The sequence below is a fragment of the Microtus pennsylvanicus genome, chromosome 3 (genome assembly GCF_037038515.1).
Source record: "Microtus pennsylvanicus isolate mMicPen1 chromosome 3, mMicPen1.hap1, whole genome shotgun sequence".
In the NCBI taxonomy this organism is placed as follows: Eukaryota; Metazoa; Chordata; class Mammalia; order Rodentia; family Cricetidae; genus Microtus; species Microtus pennsylvanicus.
The window spans coordinates 74,811,114-74,828,848 of NC_134581.1; the positions used below are offsets into that span (position 1 = coordinate 74,811,114).

At 44.2% G+C, this 17,735-nt stretch overlaps 1 protein-coding gene across 4 annotated transcripts in view; it reads right to left on the minus strand.

Annotated features, from left to right (window-relative positions):
• Window positions 1-17,735, minus strand: part of Sik3 (SIK family kinase 3) — a 220,860-nt gene that overhangs the window by 40,198 nt on the left and 162,927 nt on the right. For all 4 annotated transcript variants that reach the window (XM_075966052.1, XM_075966051.1, XM_075966050.1 and 1 more), the window contains exons 5-6: window positions 8,724-8,848; window positions 8,116-8,239 (exon numbers count right to left, since the gene is read on the minus strand). In XM_075966052.1, the coding sequence (XP_075822167.1) occupies window positions 8,116-8,239; window positions 8,724-8,848 (249 nt within the window). The remainder of the gene's footprint in view (window positions 1-8,115; window positions 8,240-8,723; window positions 8,849-17,735) is intronic.

Genomic DNA, 17,735 nt, shown 5'->3' on the forward strand with positions numbered 1-17,735 from the left:
ATGGTCTCGTTACGGATCCCAGTCTGGCCTCCAAGTTACTATTTGGCCCATGTTGGCTTCAAACTCACTTGTGTTCCTCCTGCTTCAGCCTCCTGAGTGCTGGGATGACAGGCCTGGGCCAGTTGGCTCAAAACACCTTTTTCAAACTAAGCGGAAGAAGTCACTTGATCTGGTCATCTCCACAATAACAAAGGAATAGAAAACCAATTGGCTTACTGAATGACTCTGACTTTTAATGGGCTACGTATCAGTTTAATAATACAAGCGAGTCTAAGGAAGATTCTATAGGTAAGTATTAAGACCATCTTTCTTTCTTAACTTTTCCTTTTACGGGGAGTGGGACACTGAGACAGGGTTTCTATTATGTAGCTCTGGCTGTCTTAGAATTTGTTATGTAGAGCGGGCTGGCCTCAAACTCACAGAGATCCACTTGCCTCTGCCTTCTAAGTGCTTGCTTAAAGGTGTGTGCTACCATGTGGGGCATTGTGATTTCTTCCATGTTTCTTTCAAAACATTCACCGAAAATGTATGTATGTTCTGCCAAGAGGTGCTAGGTTGTGGCTCTATAAAATGCAGTCCAGCTTGCTGTCCTAGAGCTTAGGGAGGTGTGTCCATAATATACTAGGTGGTAGAAAATCACTCCATCTAGAACAAATGCCACTTAACAGTATATGATCGCTGATCTCAGGACACCCAGGGAAGAACACTTGTGTCTAATCAGCTTTGACCATTGTGTGAAGACAACTTCATCCCGAAGTTACTGGCAGAAAGGAAACTTCAAGTTCTTGAACTAACAGTGTCCATCTGCAGAGCCTGGTCTCCCACACAGCTGGAGATACTCTGGAATCCAACTCAGCCAGAAAAGGGCAGTGGAGAGGGTCTTTTCAGCATCTCACATGCTAATGCAGAAAACCATCCCAGCTCTGCTGGAGTTTCTAGATCTGTTCCAAAGACAGCAGTAAGCTCAGCTCAAGTTGGTGACAGCCAGAGTAGGAACTTTCCTCAACCACACTGTCCTCTAGGGAACAGTGACAAAAACAGAGAGTGACTGCAGACCCCACAGCTCTGACCTCCACAAAAAGAGCCAGTGCAGGCAGGGTCTAGTGAGTCACAACGATGACCAGAGACAGAAAGAGAACTCAGGGCCAGACTCTCAGCTTCCTTCTACTGAACCTAAACTCCATACTTGAAGAGATATGCTCAGAAGTGCTCAGGAGACAAGAACATCTAGGATTTCATTTTCTTCTGGGCCTCATCATATGGACAGCACCAGCCTCTGATGGGTTTTGGGATTCAGGCCTATATGGTACGGGACAGAGTCAGGCACATGCATATTGCCAATAACAAGAATGATCACACAGTAAGACAGCAATTGTCAACTCATATCCTACACTGGTTCATTTCTCATTTTCTGTACTTAATCTTACAGAGCCTTTTATTCTACTCAGGGAATTTCCTCTCCGAGATTAAAGAGTGTCAATATTTAGGACAACCACATTGCTGTCTCCAGAGTCTTCCAGCTTTCCGGATAACTTACTAAGAGTGTAGTTTCAGCAGTTACTTGCCAGGAGTTATTCTCAGCAAGTAGTTTTGGGGAGGTCTGATTGAGCAAGAACATTTGTGACGGTGTGAGAGGCTGGGGTGGAGGACAGAGGAGCTCCAAACCCCTCACAGGAGATATTCTGGACACTGGAAGTAGAGGAAGTAGCTTATGGATCTGCACTTTTCTGCAATAGTGAGGTTAAGAAGAACAATACAGATCTGGGGGGCGGGGGCAACGCGATGATGACCTGTGTGGCTTTAACAAGGCAACTCATTTCTCTAAACTTCACCAGCGAGCAAGGGAATAATACAGGGTAACAGTTCCAGAGTCTAGCTGCAGAGGGGAAAGCAGAGGGGATGTAAGGAAATACTTTCTAAACTCCTAAAGCCTTGCAGGAATGTGCTTTCTTGTGTCTTTGCCAGTGGAGTAGCGACTGAGACAGGATCTCTCGTGGCCTAGGAGGGCCTCCAACTCACTAAGCAGCTAAAGATGACCTTCAACTGCTGAGCATACTGCTTCCACTTCCCAAGTGCTGGTATTATAGGCAAGTACAATGTAATCTCCTGATATTGTTTGAGTAAGAGTATTCCCTCTGGAAGGGCTTTTGTAGCTGAATTTTAACAAACCTGTGCAATAACTCCTTCCCTTAAAGCATATTTGTGTGTGTCTACCAGAGCTCACACTATCCCAAGGCTGGGAATATAGCAGTGAACAAAGTCTAAATGCTTACTCTGAGGAGGTGAGAGGAAGACAACAGTTCGTGGAGCTGTGATTAGTGTGAGACAAACCAGATTGAGAACGCCAGGGGTGGTGGGGTCAGGGGACGGCTCAGAGGGCCTGCCTGAGGGAAGGGGAACACGCTTGCTGAGTCAGAGAAGGACAAGGACCTTCTTATGACTAAAGCCTAGGACCTGAGGTCAGAATGGCAGAAGGGGTTGGGTGGGTGAGTGCTTCGTGGGGAGTTCCAAATGTGCGAACTTCTGCTTTTTCTTTTTCTGTTCTTTTTTTGAGACAAGAGCTCACTCATTATGTAGACTAGGCTGGCCTGGAACTAACAGAGATCCACCTGCCTCTGAAGGCTGGGGTGAAAGGTGTGAGCCACCACACCTGGGCTGACTTTAACCTTAAAATAAATGAAAGCCCTTGGACCATAGGAGGGCTTTAGAAAGGTGTTTGGTCAGCATATACCTTAAGTTCCGAGTCTGGTGTGGAAGGCAAATAATGAAAGAACTACTTTCAGTGTAGTTTGGCAAATGTCATGATAAGACTAAGTTCAGAAAGATGAAAAATAAAGAAAAAAATATCTAGAGTCTTCTCTTTAGTATGTATGTGTAGATCAGAGAACAATCTTGGGTATCACCCTCAGAAATAGCACCCATCTTTGTTGAGACAGGGTCTCCCACTGGTTTAGAGCTCAAGTGGGCTAAACTGGCTGGACAGAAAGCCCAAAGGATGCTCCCGCCTCCACCTCCCAATTGTTGAATGACAAGCATGTGCCACTGCACCTAATACTCTTAAGTGGGTTCTGAGGACTGAACTCGGGTCTTCGTGCTTGTGAGGTAAGCACTTCACTAACAGCTATCTCCCAGGCTCTGTATTCTTTGTAATTTAGCAAACTTCTCACTAGATTCTACATTATAAGAGTGAGAGGAAAGGAGTCTGGAAAGAAGGAAGTATTGAGGACAGAGGGATTTGTTCCAGAAAAGATGATGTCAAGGAATCAGAAAATGGATAACAGGTTGTAGCTGGGAGTTGGGGTTTAGCAAAGGAAGGGGCATCTAAGGGAAAGAATAAAATATATTGGGGTGTGATGCCCATAGATAAAGTAGGCTTTGCCCTTTAAAAATGCTGTCAGGGTGCCTGGCGATACTGGCTAATTGGGTGAAGCCCTAAGTCTGACCACCAGCACTGGAGCAGGGACCTCTAGGGGTGGGGCTGGCGACAAGCCTGTAACTCCAGTGCTCAAGAGACAGAGGTAGAGGGATCTTGAGCTTAAAATCAGCCTGGGCTATAGAGTGAGACTCTGTCTCAAAATAGTATATTTTGATATTTTTACATGTGTATATGTGTGTTCTAGGTTATAGTATAAAGTATATTTATATTATGGTTCTAGTAAAAATGCTTGACATTCAGTGCTTTAAACATATTAGAAGTAAACTTTAAGGCAATGGTAAACCATTGAAACATTTTAAACTACAAAATGATATGATTAGATTTGTGTTTGTGCACACATAGGAAGCATGTATGTATGGTGTAGCTTGTTATTATTTGTGTCTGCAAAGGTTCCTCATGTGACAGCATGAAGAATAATAGACATGGCTGAAACTAAGATTTCACAGATTTGACCATTGTCTAATTTAGGCAAGAAAAGAAAGATGGCAGCAAGTTCTACACAAGTGGCTACAGGAATGGGGGATTGACTATACAGCCTTGGATACCCAATTGGCTATGGCGGTGGTCAGAGGACAATTAAGACTTGTTTCTGTCATGCTCCAGAAGGGGACAGAATTCACTAGGACAGCGGACACCACACAGAGCAAATTTGAGAATGGGGAATGAAGCTCATTTTGGAAACTGTTTCAATGATGTAAAAAGGGAAGACACTGGACTACAAAAGACTGAAGGCCAGAAGCAGAGTGCCTGCCTAACATAAGGCCCTGGGTTCAATTCTCAGCCCACAAATGGCTGAATATGTAGCCTTAGACCTCAGGAGAGAACGTGGAGCCAGACAGTTAATTGGGGCTGCTTTTACCAGTGATCAGTGAAGCCATGGCAGGAAATAAGATGGCTCAGAAGATTATGTGAACAAGCGGAGATACAAAGGATGAACTGAGAATGAGAAATCTGGCAGAAACGACCAAGACAGCACACTCAGGGGACAGAGAGCACAGTCTCAGAAGCGGCAAGAAAAAAGTATTCTGAATAGTGAAAACCCTAGCATAAAAAAATGAGCAATCCCAGATCCTTGGGAGACTGAGACAGAAGGATTGCTTAAGCTCTTCAAAGGCAGCCTGGGAAACACTGTGAGACTTTGCTGGGGAGAGAAAAAAATAAAGACTTGATGCGACACCTTAAGGAAGATGTAGAGATAGCTAATAAGCAAATGAAAAGATGCTCATAATCACAGACCCCAGAGCCACAAATTAAAACAAGAAACACCGTGCATCTGTGAGAGGAGACATGCCCAAGACTAAACAGGCAAAAGCTGGCAAGGCAGGCAGCAGTAAGAACTCTCATTCCTAACACACCAAAGCTCTCTGGAAGGCAGTTTGGTGGCCTATTACAGATCTAAACAGGCCCTTACCATATGGCCTTATAGTCATGTTCCGTGATATTTACTCAAGTGAACTGAAAATGTGCATCATACAAAAACTGCACAAGGACATCACAGCAACCTTAGTTATAACTGTCAAGACATGCACCAGTGGACAAAAGGATAGACTGTGGTATAGCCAAACAAGCGAGTATTATTCGGCACTAAAGGGAGATTATACAATAGATACAACAGACCTTATTTGCCTGTACATGTTCCTAATGGAAAGGTCAATGCAAAAAGCCACTCGGTGTTTCCAATCATATCATATTCTGGAAAAGTAAAAAGGTATGGAGGCAATGTTTCCAGTTGGGAGAGAGAGGAAGGAGGAACAGGAGAAGCATACAGGACCATCTGGGTGGTGGGGCTGCTCTGTATGACATGATCTTGGTGGATAAATGTCTTTATGTACTTGTCACAACCCAGGGACTCACAACTCCCACAGGGAACCCTAACATAAACTACAGGCTCTGAGTGACAGGGATTTTTTTGTATGTCAAGGGTAACAAGCATACCAATCTTTGTGTGTGTGTGTGTGTGTGTGTGTGTGTGTGCGCGCGCGCACGCGCGCGGCAGAGTGGGACAGATACTTGTAGTAGGGAGGCTGTAGGGAAGTGGGACAGAGGGCATATGGGCATCTCCTATCCCTTCAGTTCAATTTCACTGTGAACATAAAACTATTCTTTTTCTTTTTTCAGTAGGGAATGGTAAAATGCTAAATACTATTGGGCAGTCACCAAGACAATAAGGAACTATAGCTACGCCTAGAGCTGCCCACTGCACATTTCTCTGCTTGTATCACTGTACAGTCAAACTAGAAAAAGTCAAGGCTTGGTCCTTGTCTGTTCCTTCTGTTCCTCTTCTGTTATGACACACCATTTGAGTGCCTGCTCCTGCTGCTCCAAAACTTCCCCAGTGATCTCCACTCTTCTCAGTTCCACAGTCAGTGCTCTGAGGCTGCCTCAGCCTCCCACAGCATCCCATGGCATCCCACTCCCTCCTTCCTAGAACATCTTCACTTGTCTTCAAGACAAGCAGACTCTGGCTTTCCACATTAACCATTCTGCTGACCCCTGTTCACTTCGTTAATCTCAAAAATTCTTGGCATCTCTTCCCTGTCCAGAGAAGAGAGCTAGCTCATCTGGTAGCATTAGACATATACGTTGATGGTTCTCAAATAGACATTCTCGGTTAGTAATCATTCTAAAATCAACTGCTGGTGTCTCAAATTTGACATTTCTAAAACTATCTCTACAAAATTTTAACTATTTTCCCCCTATAGTTATCCTCATTCTTTCTGCTGCTCAGGTAAACATAAAGAAAAAAAACCTTCGAGTTACCTGCAATTATTTTTTTATTTACATAAAATCCAATACCAAACATGATTGGAGACAGACTGCCTGGTTTTAAATACTAGTTCAGTCACTTATTAGCTGTGTTATTTAGAGACAACTGCTTACCCTCTCCTGGCCTTAACATCATTTGTAAAGTGGGGGTGACAAACTTACATAGCTCTTAATACTGGAGAAAGTTAGTATTTGTAAAATGCATTCAACATGCCTACCATGCAGGATGCAGCAGTGTTTCCCCAACCCCTCTATTCCTCAGTCAGGGAACAGATACCCGCAGCACGCATGTGTACTTCTTCTAAGTCTCCTACCACCCAGGTTCCTTTGCTACCAGTGCCTTCACTGAGCTTGTACTGCACTGCACAGCACTGCATCCTACTACACAGCACTGCACTATACTGTATTACACTACACAGCACTGCATTCTACACTACACTACACTGCATTACACTGCACAGCAAAGCACAAAACAGTACTGTACTACACTACACAGCAGGGTATTACACTTCACAGCCAAAATACAATAAATACATAGTACTGCACTGCATTGCACAGCACTGCACAGCACTGCATTACACTACATAGCACTGCATTGCATTATGCTACACAGCACTTCATTACAGCACACAGCAAAGCATAACATAGCACTGCACTACACTGCATGGCACAGCACTACAATCTCCTTCCAACAAGAGTGTAGTGCCTTTAAACGCTACTACATCATCTCTTCAATGTGTTTGAAATTTTTCATAATAAAAATATAGAAGAAATCCCCATAGGGCAGACCTCTAATTTTTCCCCTTCCACCTGAGAGTAAAAGCAAAAAAAGGCTTTACATCTGCTCATGAGGACCTAAAATAAGCTCCCTCGACTCTCTGACTTCTGTCTTCATCCTGACCTCTTTTGGGCATACCCTAAGTTGCTACCTCCCTGAAGCCTTCAGGCTGTGATCTTGCATCTTCCCAACTGTATCTTTTGAATGATTACTCACCCACCCTCCTGAAGATTTCTACTTCATCTTCCGGGAGCATTTATCATTACCCGGTACACCACCTTCCAAGTCACCAATTCTGAGATGACTCAGTTAAAGCTAGCCCACATTCCACCTACTTCTTCTAAAGGTATGCAAGCTTTCCTTCAGAGGAAGTAGCTAGACAAAGGGCACCACTTTCTACAGTGGCTCAAACATGACCTCTTACGTGCACGGAAATGGTGAAGAAGAAGAAAAATCCCAAACCAAACAAACACCCCCACCCCCAACCAAAGCCAAACCCACACAGGTTCTGAGTTATAAAGCAACTATAAAAATGTAGGTTTCTGGAGTCTGTTTTCAGTGTTAAACTTTTCCAAAAGCTAATTATCCTCTGCCCACTTACTTAAATGGATTTTAAAAAGCAATTTGAATCTGAAGGTAGACTACAGATAGAACTAGGAAATGAGACCACACCAAGACTAAGAAGCAAAGTCTGCTTTGTCCTGGGCATCCACGCCCAACAAAGGATCTCCTGTACTTCAGTGAGATGGTGTAGGGAGGGTAGTTCAAAGACGAATGTTGATCCCACTTCTGCTAAGTGATGGGATCACTGACTGATACACATCAATTAATCTAATCCGTATAGTCAGGGGCCACACAAAACTCTCAAGTCAACTTACAGACTGAGAAAATGAACACTCAGACAACTGGTACTAAACAGAGCTCGGATTCAAGCACAGGGAAGGCTCCCTGAATCAAAGCTAGTTGCTGATTTTGCTCCTATGGAGCCTTGCCTCTCACAGGAACTAGGGCAAACTATAGCTTAGAAAGCAGTCAAATGGCCATTTACCCACTATTACCACACTTCTGACATTACTTAACATTCCTGACTCTTCCATGAAACCAGTTATAAGCTTTGTACTGGCAACTCCCTTACCTGTGGACATGAAAAATGGGATGCGAAACTTTCCACTCAGCACCCGGGCCCGCAGATTCTGCAGTGTGCTCCCATCAAATGGCAGGGCACCACACACAAGCACATAGAGGACAACTCCAAGACTCTGCATCCCAAACAGAGAGAACAGACAGTTAATTGCATCAGAGGAAGCAAAAGAGGCCATTAGAGTGTATGTGAAGATGATGGAACCAACTTTTCGTTCTTTCTTTATAATATAATATGGGCCATTATCAAGGTCAATAGTCTTCAGAGCAGTTAACAGTCTTCTTTGCTTCCAGACCTGAATTTTGGGTAAGATCCCCAACGTTTCTCAGAACCCAGCCTATCAGAAAGAATAATCCCTGTTCTTGGCACAGGCATCATTCGCTCAGGCCCTTACAGGGTTCTTCTGCAGAAGCAAAGCAAGCTGCTGACTTCCATGGCTCACGTGAGTCAAGTACTGGGGGAGAGGCTGTGCACGGACTGGGGGGGAGGGTTGCAAGAACACATGAAGGTGCTTTCTGCTCACACAAGGCACTGTGTGTCCTCTAGCAGGACAGCTGTCATCTAGAAAGGAGAACAGGGTGGCGAGACGGAACAGCACTTACCCAGATGTCCACTTTGGGCCCATCATACTCCTTCCCTTCAAAGAGCTCCGGTGCAGCGTAGGGCGGGCTGCCGCACCATGTCTTCAGCAGCTGCCCGGGCGTAAAGAGGTTGCTGAAGCCGAAGTCTAGAAAGGCAAATGGACAACATTCGAGTCAGCAACCCAGCAAACACTAGTGTCTGGTCAGAGGAGTACAGGCCATGTCACCGAGCTGAAAAGCAAATCTAGGAAGTAAGCAGCACATTACCTGAGCTCAATGGAACTAGGGGATGAGTCAGGTGCAGCGCCTGCCTCGCATGTGTGGGCCAGGGAAAGGAACGAAGGTCAAATAGCGGAGGTGAAGGGAGGGGAGACCCATGCTGGGAAACTTTTCTAATTGTACTGGGCATAGAACACAGGGCCTCACCGATGTCAGGGGTAGAGTAATGACTCTACCCTGAACTACACCCCCTGAAGGAACTCTGGCTAGCTCAAGCATGGCGAGCATGGCTCTGCAGGTCTTTCTCTCCCCTTCCCTCTGCCTTGCTAAGAAAATGTTAGATTACATTCCTAATGCTGCCACCAAGGTCTGCTCCCTTATTTGGCCACTTCTTCCTCCTGAGGTTGACTATCAAGGTCCAGCTATCAAACTTTTGAAGTCCAACAATCGAAAGCCCCCTTGGGCTCACCTAATTAGTATGCCCAATTAAAATGAAATATATCATCCTAACGCAGGGTTTCCCCCTTGTACCTTTATAAACTGCCATTTTCCTAAGGGCCACGTCTGTCTCCTCTCTATCCAGAGGTCGTCCTTTGTCACTCCGGGACAAATATCTGCGGCCCCATTTCCCTTGTTCCCTTCCCCCTTCTCCCTCTGATTTCTGTCTTTGTCTCTTATTCCCTGCTCTCCATTCATCTGGGGTAAATATATCTCCTTTGTGCTGAGAATGTAGTCTTGAGGGGTCCTGAGCTAATGTATCTTTCCTTTCACCCCCAGCCTCACTGATACAAAAAGCTCTGACTCCCCCCCACACCCTTTTTGAAGCAGGCTCTCAGCTTACAGCCTTTGCTTGCCTATAGCAGTCCATACAGACCAAGCTGGCCTTGAACTCGTGGACTCTTCCTGCCTCCCTCTCTGGGGTACTGGGATTACAGGTGCGAGGCGCCACACCCAGATGAAAGCACTGGTTGTTCACTCGGGCCTGCAGGTGTCCAGAGGGCCACTAAGAGCAGCTGAAAGCCTCGTCTACCTCCATTTGGCATCTGTCCTACAGACTGAGTTTCTCTTCTAGAGGAAGACAGGTTGTCTGGAGACATATCATATAACAAGAGGCACATTTATGCTACAAAGCACCAGTGACTGCTGAGATAATGGTCAACAGACCACAGTTTGAGCAAGACTGGTTAACTAGTCAGCTTCCTGTGAGGCACCCACTTCTGTCCCTTTTCTACATAGCCTGGTAGTCCACAGCAGGAGCACCGGGACAAGGCTAAGGACACTGGTCTTCCTGATATGGTTATATTAGTTAAACTTCCTTTCCTGTTTTCACCATTATTTTTTCATTCTGGTTTTGGGCAGGCGCCACATCTGATTTGCTGGAGCCCACCAACTGGCCTAGTGCTTGAAACACATGGGCGCCTTCTCAACTGACTCCGAGTTTGCATATGCCTTTTTACAAATATACTTATGGCCACTTAAAAACTAGACATGTGGCATTGTTATTACTGAGGTGATGTATTCAAAATGAAGAAAATGCAACTTATTTATAAACTGAACAAAGAACATTTACATTTTAACAGCTCTGTTTTAACAGCCCACTTCCACTATTTTCTCCTATTCTCATTAGTCTAAGGAGTAGGACATAAAAGGAGCCAGTCTTTGGGAACAATGCTAAAATACCAGGTAAAAATGACAGGTTTTGACGGTGGTGGCACACACCTTCAATCTCAGCACTTAGGAGGCAGAGGCAGGTAGATCTCTTGAGTTTGAGGCCAGCCTGGTCTACAGAGCAAATTCCAGGACAGTCAGGGCTACACAGAGAAACCCTGTCTCAAAAAGGCAAATCAATGAATGCATGGCTGGCTTGCTGGCTTTATCCAAAGATAAAGGCCATAGCATATACATATTTTGATTTCTGGACAGCCTCTTTCCCCTCTCCCACACCCTTACCCTCCTGTTGGCAGGTATATCTCCTTTTGCCCTCTGCATTCCTTCTTTCTATCTAGCCAGAGAGGAGTTTGCCAGTGAGGACCTGTTGGCTTTGGCTGCCTCTCGGGGCTGACGTTCCAGGTCCCGCAGCGTCTCCTCTTACTTGACTGGGACACTTCCCCTTCTGAGTCTTAAGTTCCTGTTCTGGATTCCCCAGTACCTGCTTGGAAAGAGACCGTTTTCTAATATCAAATCTGCTCTTCCAGTGACGCTTCCAGGGGCTCATTTATCGTGGACCCATCTATTACTAAAGACACTGGCATCATCTTTAGCTCCTCTCTCCTCTTCCCTCTTTGAGCTGGATAGCACTCATAACCTTTACCTTGTGTATCTTGAACCCCTCTCTCCCATTTTGTTTCCAACTCTAGGATTTGATTTTAATTTATGTGTGTGAAATATGGGTATATGCACACATGTCTGTGTGGGTGCTCATGAAGGCCAGCAAAAGGGAAACAGATCCCTTGAAGCTGGAATTTTAGGCTTTTTGTGAGTTAACGTACATGCAGGGATTTGAGCTCTGGTCCTCATGAGCAGCAAGTGTTCTGGATTCTTAGCCATCTTTCCAGACCCCATTCCCACCTACCATCTTCCACATGCCCTTCTCAGTTCTGATAAGACTCACCATGCTTCCCTAGCTATGTCACTTAACTTCCTTCTGAGCTCAGTAACTGTCACACAAAATCAGCTCCTCTTTCCTTCTTGCATAAAAAAAAAACAGAAAAGAAAATAAAAAAGGTGGCTCTCTTCTGCTTATAGAACAGTCTTTATTACAGCACTGTCATTAAGGTCCATCACAGCCAGCCCTACTACCCTACATAGCTCTCCAACTTACCTCTGACTAGACTCTATTACCAAGGGCTCACATCCTGTGTTTACACATATTTCTCTTTACTACTTCCTGTCTGTGCTAGACTGGCTCCTATCTTTCCCACCTTTAAAATGCATTTATTTCCAAGGCCAAATACCGCTTCCTGTATGAAGCTGTAACTGATCTCCAGCAGAAAATATCATGACAATGGCTTCCTCTGGGTTGTCATGGCCTTTTGTTTATTCCCCTACATTCCAGTCACTACTCCGCCTTATTCTGTGCTTTGTATATTATTGTGTTCAAGCCCTCTGCTGATTACTGACAGAAAGGGATGGTTTTATTTGTTCTTGTCTCCGCACAGTGTTTTTAATGCACAGCAGAAACCCGAGAAAGGTTCACAGAAGTAAATTCAGTAAATCACTGACAGCCCTCTCCTGACATGGTTGCTGGTGCCTTCTCACACTGATGATTCAATAGGCTTCGTACCTCTACCTCCTGTCCACCTCACCCAAGGCACTGAAGATAACTAACTCATCACAAGGGGCTTGGGGCCCAGGGCCTGATTCAACTCATTACAGCTGGAAAAACAAAACATCATTAGAAATAAATACCTCTTTGCGAAATCTCTTACATCCCCTAACTTTCCTGTACTCCCATGACTTTGTCTTTACTCTTTATATATATATGAGAGAGATTCAGCTTTTAAAACATTCTACCTCTGTACTTCCATGACTTTGTCTTTACCTCTTGTTTTAGGGGTGGGGGTGTACGTGTAATTCAGCTTTTAAAACACTCTACGTCCCTTGGAGCAATCTATTCTGTTTCTCTCAAGTTCCTTAAGAACTATTTATTAGAGTTGCCTGAACAAGGCTTGTACGATGACAACAGCAGTTGACATTCTAGCTCGAATAGAGGGACTCTCACAGGCCCTGCCTCTAGATGAAGAGCTACAGAGCTAAAGGCAATAAAAAGCTGCCAAGAGAGAAAGAGTCAGGCTTCCCTTCCACAGGGATGAGGCCCCATAGACTGCACCACAGATTACACTATCAAGTAGTCAGAACTACACACACGATGCATATACACTCACACCATTAACAATTAAAGAGGTGATAAATTGGAGGAGTGGGGGCTCCTGAAAGGGATTAAAGAGGTGAGAGGTGGGAGAGAAACAACATAAATATAAGTATTCATATTTTTAAAAACCATTTTAAAAAGTTGCTTTTTTTCCCCTGACTCCTTCCTAGTACTTACCATATCTTTAAGCATAGTGAGTGTGTAAGAATACTGCTTATGACCTGGCATGGTGGCTTATGCCTTTAATTCCTCTGGAGACAGAGGCAGATAGAAATGTGTGAATTTGAGGTCAGTCTGGTCTACATTGTGAGTTCCAGGCCATCCGGGACTCCATAGTCAGATTATATCCCAAAACAAACAGCAAATACTTCTTATGAATGAAACAACATTTAAAGTCCTCCCAACTGATCCACTTTTTGAAGAAAAAGTCTATTATGTAGCCCAGGCTGGCCTCCAATTCATTGTCCTCCTGTCGTGGCCTTCTGAGTGCTAGGACTAGAAGGAAATAGCACAAATCTTTCTAATATCCAATTTCTGAAACACAACTTTATACATCACAGTCTGCAAACAGTGAACATTGTCCAGACTCTTTCTTTATAAGCTACTAAGAATATGATGCTAAAAATCTTAACAAAACCAGACTGCTGGCACAAGCCTGTAACCCCAGATAATTGAAGGCTAAGGCAGGAGAACCTCAAGTTTGAGGCCAGCCTGGGTTGCTCAGTGAGGTGAGCAAAAAGAAAAAAAGGACTGTGCTCAGCAGCACAACGCTCGCCATCATCACAAATGAGACTTGCCATGCGACATCTTTGATCATAAGGTAAAAGAGGACTTAACTGCAGTTTAAGTACCAAAGCTAGCAGGCCCAGGTCCACACTCCTTCCTGACATATTTGTTACTATAAACCAAGGTTTCTTGTAGAGTATGGTATACTGCCTTCTCTGCCAGTAGCGCTTCACCTCAGTCCTCTTTGTCACTGCCATGCATGCTGGTAAGCCAGAAGTCTGACTAGTTCAATGTGCATTTAACTTTAATACAAGTTGTTTTTAAAGATTTAAATTATCCGTGCAAGAGAAAACTCAAATTATGAACACACGGGAACACTGAAACTCCTTTTAAAAACTCAGCTCCCTCTAATAAATACTTGAGGAGTTGAAAAAATGAGCTGGAGAAAGTATCTGCTCTAGTTTCTCTTAGCTGCTTAACTTTGTGGGCACTTTCATACACACTTCAAACAGAAGGCTATTTTTGAGTACTGCTGGCAGTTTAGCAAAGCAGCAAGGAGACACTGGGATGTGCGGTACAAAGCAGGGGTAGGGAAAAGTGGGTGAGCAGCTTTTACTGTTTATAGTACACACAACTGAAATATCAACCAACACAGAAGAGAAAACTCTCATAACAAAAAAAATAAAGCAAAGAGTAAAACAAGAATGGATTCTCACTGGTTTGGGTCGGAAATACCCAAACAGTAGATTTAACAACAGCAAAAAGCCTCAGAGATCATGTTTGCTCTGCCTCTCTGAACCTACAAAGTCATTATTTCTATTCAATAGGCGCTTCATGAATTCCAGCTTTGGAATGGCTCTTGTTTCTACTGCTCCTCATTATTTATTTACTAATGTTTCATGCTCCTAACACTTCCACTACAAGACTAAGTAAATTCCTGCATCTCTTTACTCATTCATTCAACATGAATATATGGAAGACTTCCAGTGTCATACACAGCAAGGTGATAATTCCTGGAGATAAACCAAAAGCACAAGGGGCATGATCACAGGGATGGCTCAGAAAGGAAGTAGGGGGCTCGCAAGATAACTCAGCATGTTAAGAGTGCTTCCTGTACAAACCTGAGTTTCAATCTGAAGCGCTCACTAAAAGGCTGAGTGCAGCCAACATGCACATGCTAAGGAGGAGGAGCTAGGGCTGGCTGCTAGCTGCAAATTCAGCAAGAAACCCTGCTTTTAGAGAATAAAATGCAGAGGGATAGCATAGGACATCTGATGTCCTGTAACCTCCAAGTGCAGGCGCACACATATGCATGCAGAAACCAAATATATACCACGTATCATACACACAAAACTTAAAAGAATTGAAGATAGTTGACCTGGGGAGGCAAAGGGGGGAAAGTGGCTGGAAACCAAATGGGGCAGAGGGGACACAGTCAGGGGCAGAGCAGTCAGGGACTGCCCCAGTCTTGCGTGAGGCTTGAGTAAGAATCCTCCCCACCCCCGAGTGCACATCAGCACCAGGTGAGAGGTTCTCAGCTGTAAATGCTGGGCTCTGTGGGCCTCTGCTTCCCTTCCCTCCCTGCTCTGCCTTGAGAAGTTCTGTAAGACAAGATAAAGGGACTTTGGTTATAAGGAACTATAACCTTTGGTTCTTGATACATTCTCACCACAGACTCACTCTCAAACTGTTCGTATTCCCCCAACAGCCTTAACAAGGAATATAAAGAACATATTTCATAATTTCATCTAATTAAGGTGTATTGGGTAACCAAAGCCAATTTTAGAGTATTTTACCACAGAAAGAAGCCCTGCACCAACCAGTAGCCGCTCTCCTTCACCCCGGCAGCAGGCCTTTACTCACTATTTTCCATCACTGTGAGCCTGGCAGTTCTGGGCATTTTACATAGACGGAATCACAGAATTTATGACCTTTTATGACTGGCTTCTCTCACTACTGTAATATTTTAAAGTCTACCTATATTTATCATCTATCAGTATCTCATTAGTTTTTTTTTTTTGTTGACATTGTTGAGCAAGGACAAAGATGATGGAGGAAGGTCATTGGCTAATAAAGGAACTGCCTTGGCCCATTTTATTGGTTAGGACATAGGTAGGTGGAGTAAACAGAACAGAATGCCGGGAGGAAGAGGAAGTGAGGTCAGACTTGACAGCTCTCCTCTCGGGAGCAGACGCCTCACGAGAGACGCCATGCTCCCGGCTCCTGGGCAGACACACGCGATGAAGCTCTGAACTAGAATCTTCCCGGTAAGACCGGTGCTCTCAGTTTATTAGAGATGGGTTGATCAGGATATCAGAATTAGCCAGTAAGGGCTAGATAGAAATGGGCCAAGCAGTGATTAAAAGAATACAGTGTCCGTGTAATTATTTCGGGGCATAAGCTAGCCGAGCAGGCGGCTGGGGTGTTGGGGACGCAGCCCCGCGCCCTTATTACTACACAAAGATATACTACATTTCGTTTATTTGGTCTTATTCCAGTCTTCCAGAACAGAAGGTTAGGCTGCTCCCACTTTCCACCTACACGAACGATGCTGCTGGTGCTCCTAGGAGGTTTACTATTAAAGTGCTTTCATTTGTCTTGAAGATACACTCACCAAGAATTTCCATTGTTAGGTGATATGTGAAGTCTATTGTTAATTAGCCTTTTGAAAAAAATGCCTAAACTGTTATTCATTTTCCATTCCAATCACCAATGCACAGAATTCCACTTCCCCCATTTTGCTGTTTGTTACCATTACACTTACAATTATTCTGCCCTCTGGGCATGAAGAAGTGTCTTATTGTGGCTTAATTTGCATTTCAGATAACTACTGACACGACAGTGTTTTGTGGTTTTTAAACAAGGACTTGCTTGCTCTGTGGCTCAGGCTGGCCTTCAACTTGTAATCTTCCTGTCTCCCCTTCTCCCAGGAACACGCATTATCACACCTGGTAGGAGGAATTCCTAAGGAACAGAATCGCACTTCTTGCTCATGGGGGGAGGGGGGTAAAACTGATTACAGAGAAACTTTATAAAGGGGCTAGAGAAATGGGTCAGCAATTAAGAGCACTATTCTTCCACGTGCCGGGTTAGGTTTTCAGTGACATGGCCTCTCATAACTATCCAAACTCCAGCTCCAGAGGATACAATGCCCTCTTCTGGCTTTTATGGGCACTGAATGTACCTGTACACATATTTACACCCAAACACATATAAAATGAGGTAAATAAATACTCTTAAAATTGATATTAAAATCCATTCACTGAAAGTCATGTTAATGAGGAACCCCAGGATGAGGACGATATCCATATTATACAACAAAGAAACTTGTATACATACAAGCACAAAAGAGATTTCAAATCTCCTGGGACTCAAGCGAGGTAGACATCTCACCAATGAGATGGGCAAAAGACTTGAAAAATCAACCAACATGGGAAAAAAAAGGGGGGGCAATGGGTACAAAAGTTCAAACTAAGCCAGGCAGTGGTGGCGCACGCCTTTAATCCCAGCACTCGGGAGGCAGAGGCAGGCGGATCTCTGTGAGTTCGAGACCAGCCTGGTCTACAGAGCTAGTTCCAGGACAGGCTCCAAAGCCACAGAGAAACCCTGTCTCGAAAAACCAAAAAAAAAAAAAAAGTTCAAACTAATAGAAAAAAAATCAAACTCTTTCAAAAAAAAAATGAAACTCTTTCCTTCATACAATTAACACAAACTCTTCATGGTGGTGCATGTCTTTAATCCAGTGCTTGGAGACAGAGGAAGATCTCTACAAGTTTAAGGCCAGCCTGGTCTACATAGTGAGATCCTGTCTCAAAGAACTAAAGAAACTCCAAACAAACAAAAACCAAAAAAGCTATATGATTAATACATGCTAATTAAAAACCACAGGAGCTGGGCACAGTGGAACACACTTTTAACCCAGCACTCGGGAGGCAGAGGCAGGTAAATCTCTGTGAATTCAAGATCAGCTTGGTCTACAAAGCAAGTTCCAAGACAGCCAGGGCTACACAGTGAGAGACCCTGTTACAAAAACACCCAACAACAACACCTGCAAGGACAGCCATTACCCACTTGCCAGGCCAACAAAGAATAACAATTACAGTAACACTCAGCACTAGAGACAAGAGACCATCTGCATTTGGCATGCTCCAGTAGAAAGTGAAACAGGCACACCCACGAGCCCACGCTTCCACTCCTGAGTCTGTGTTCTTGTATGT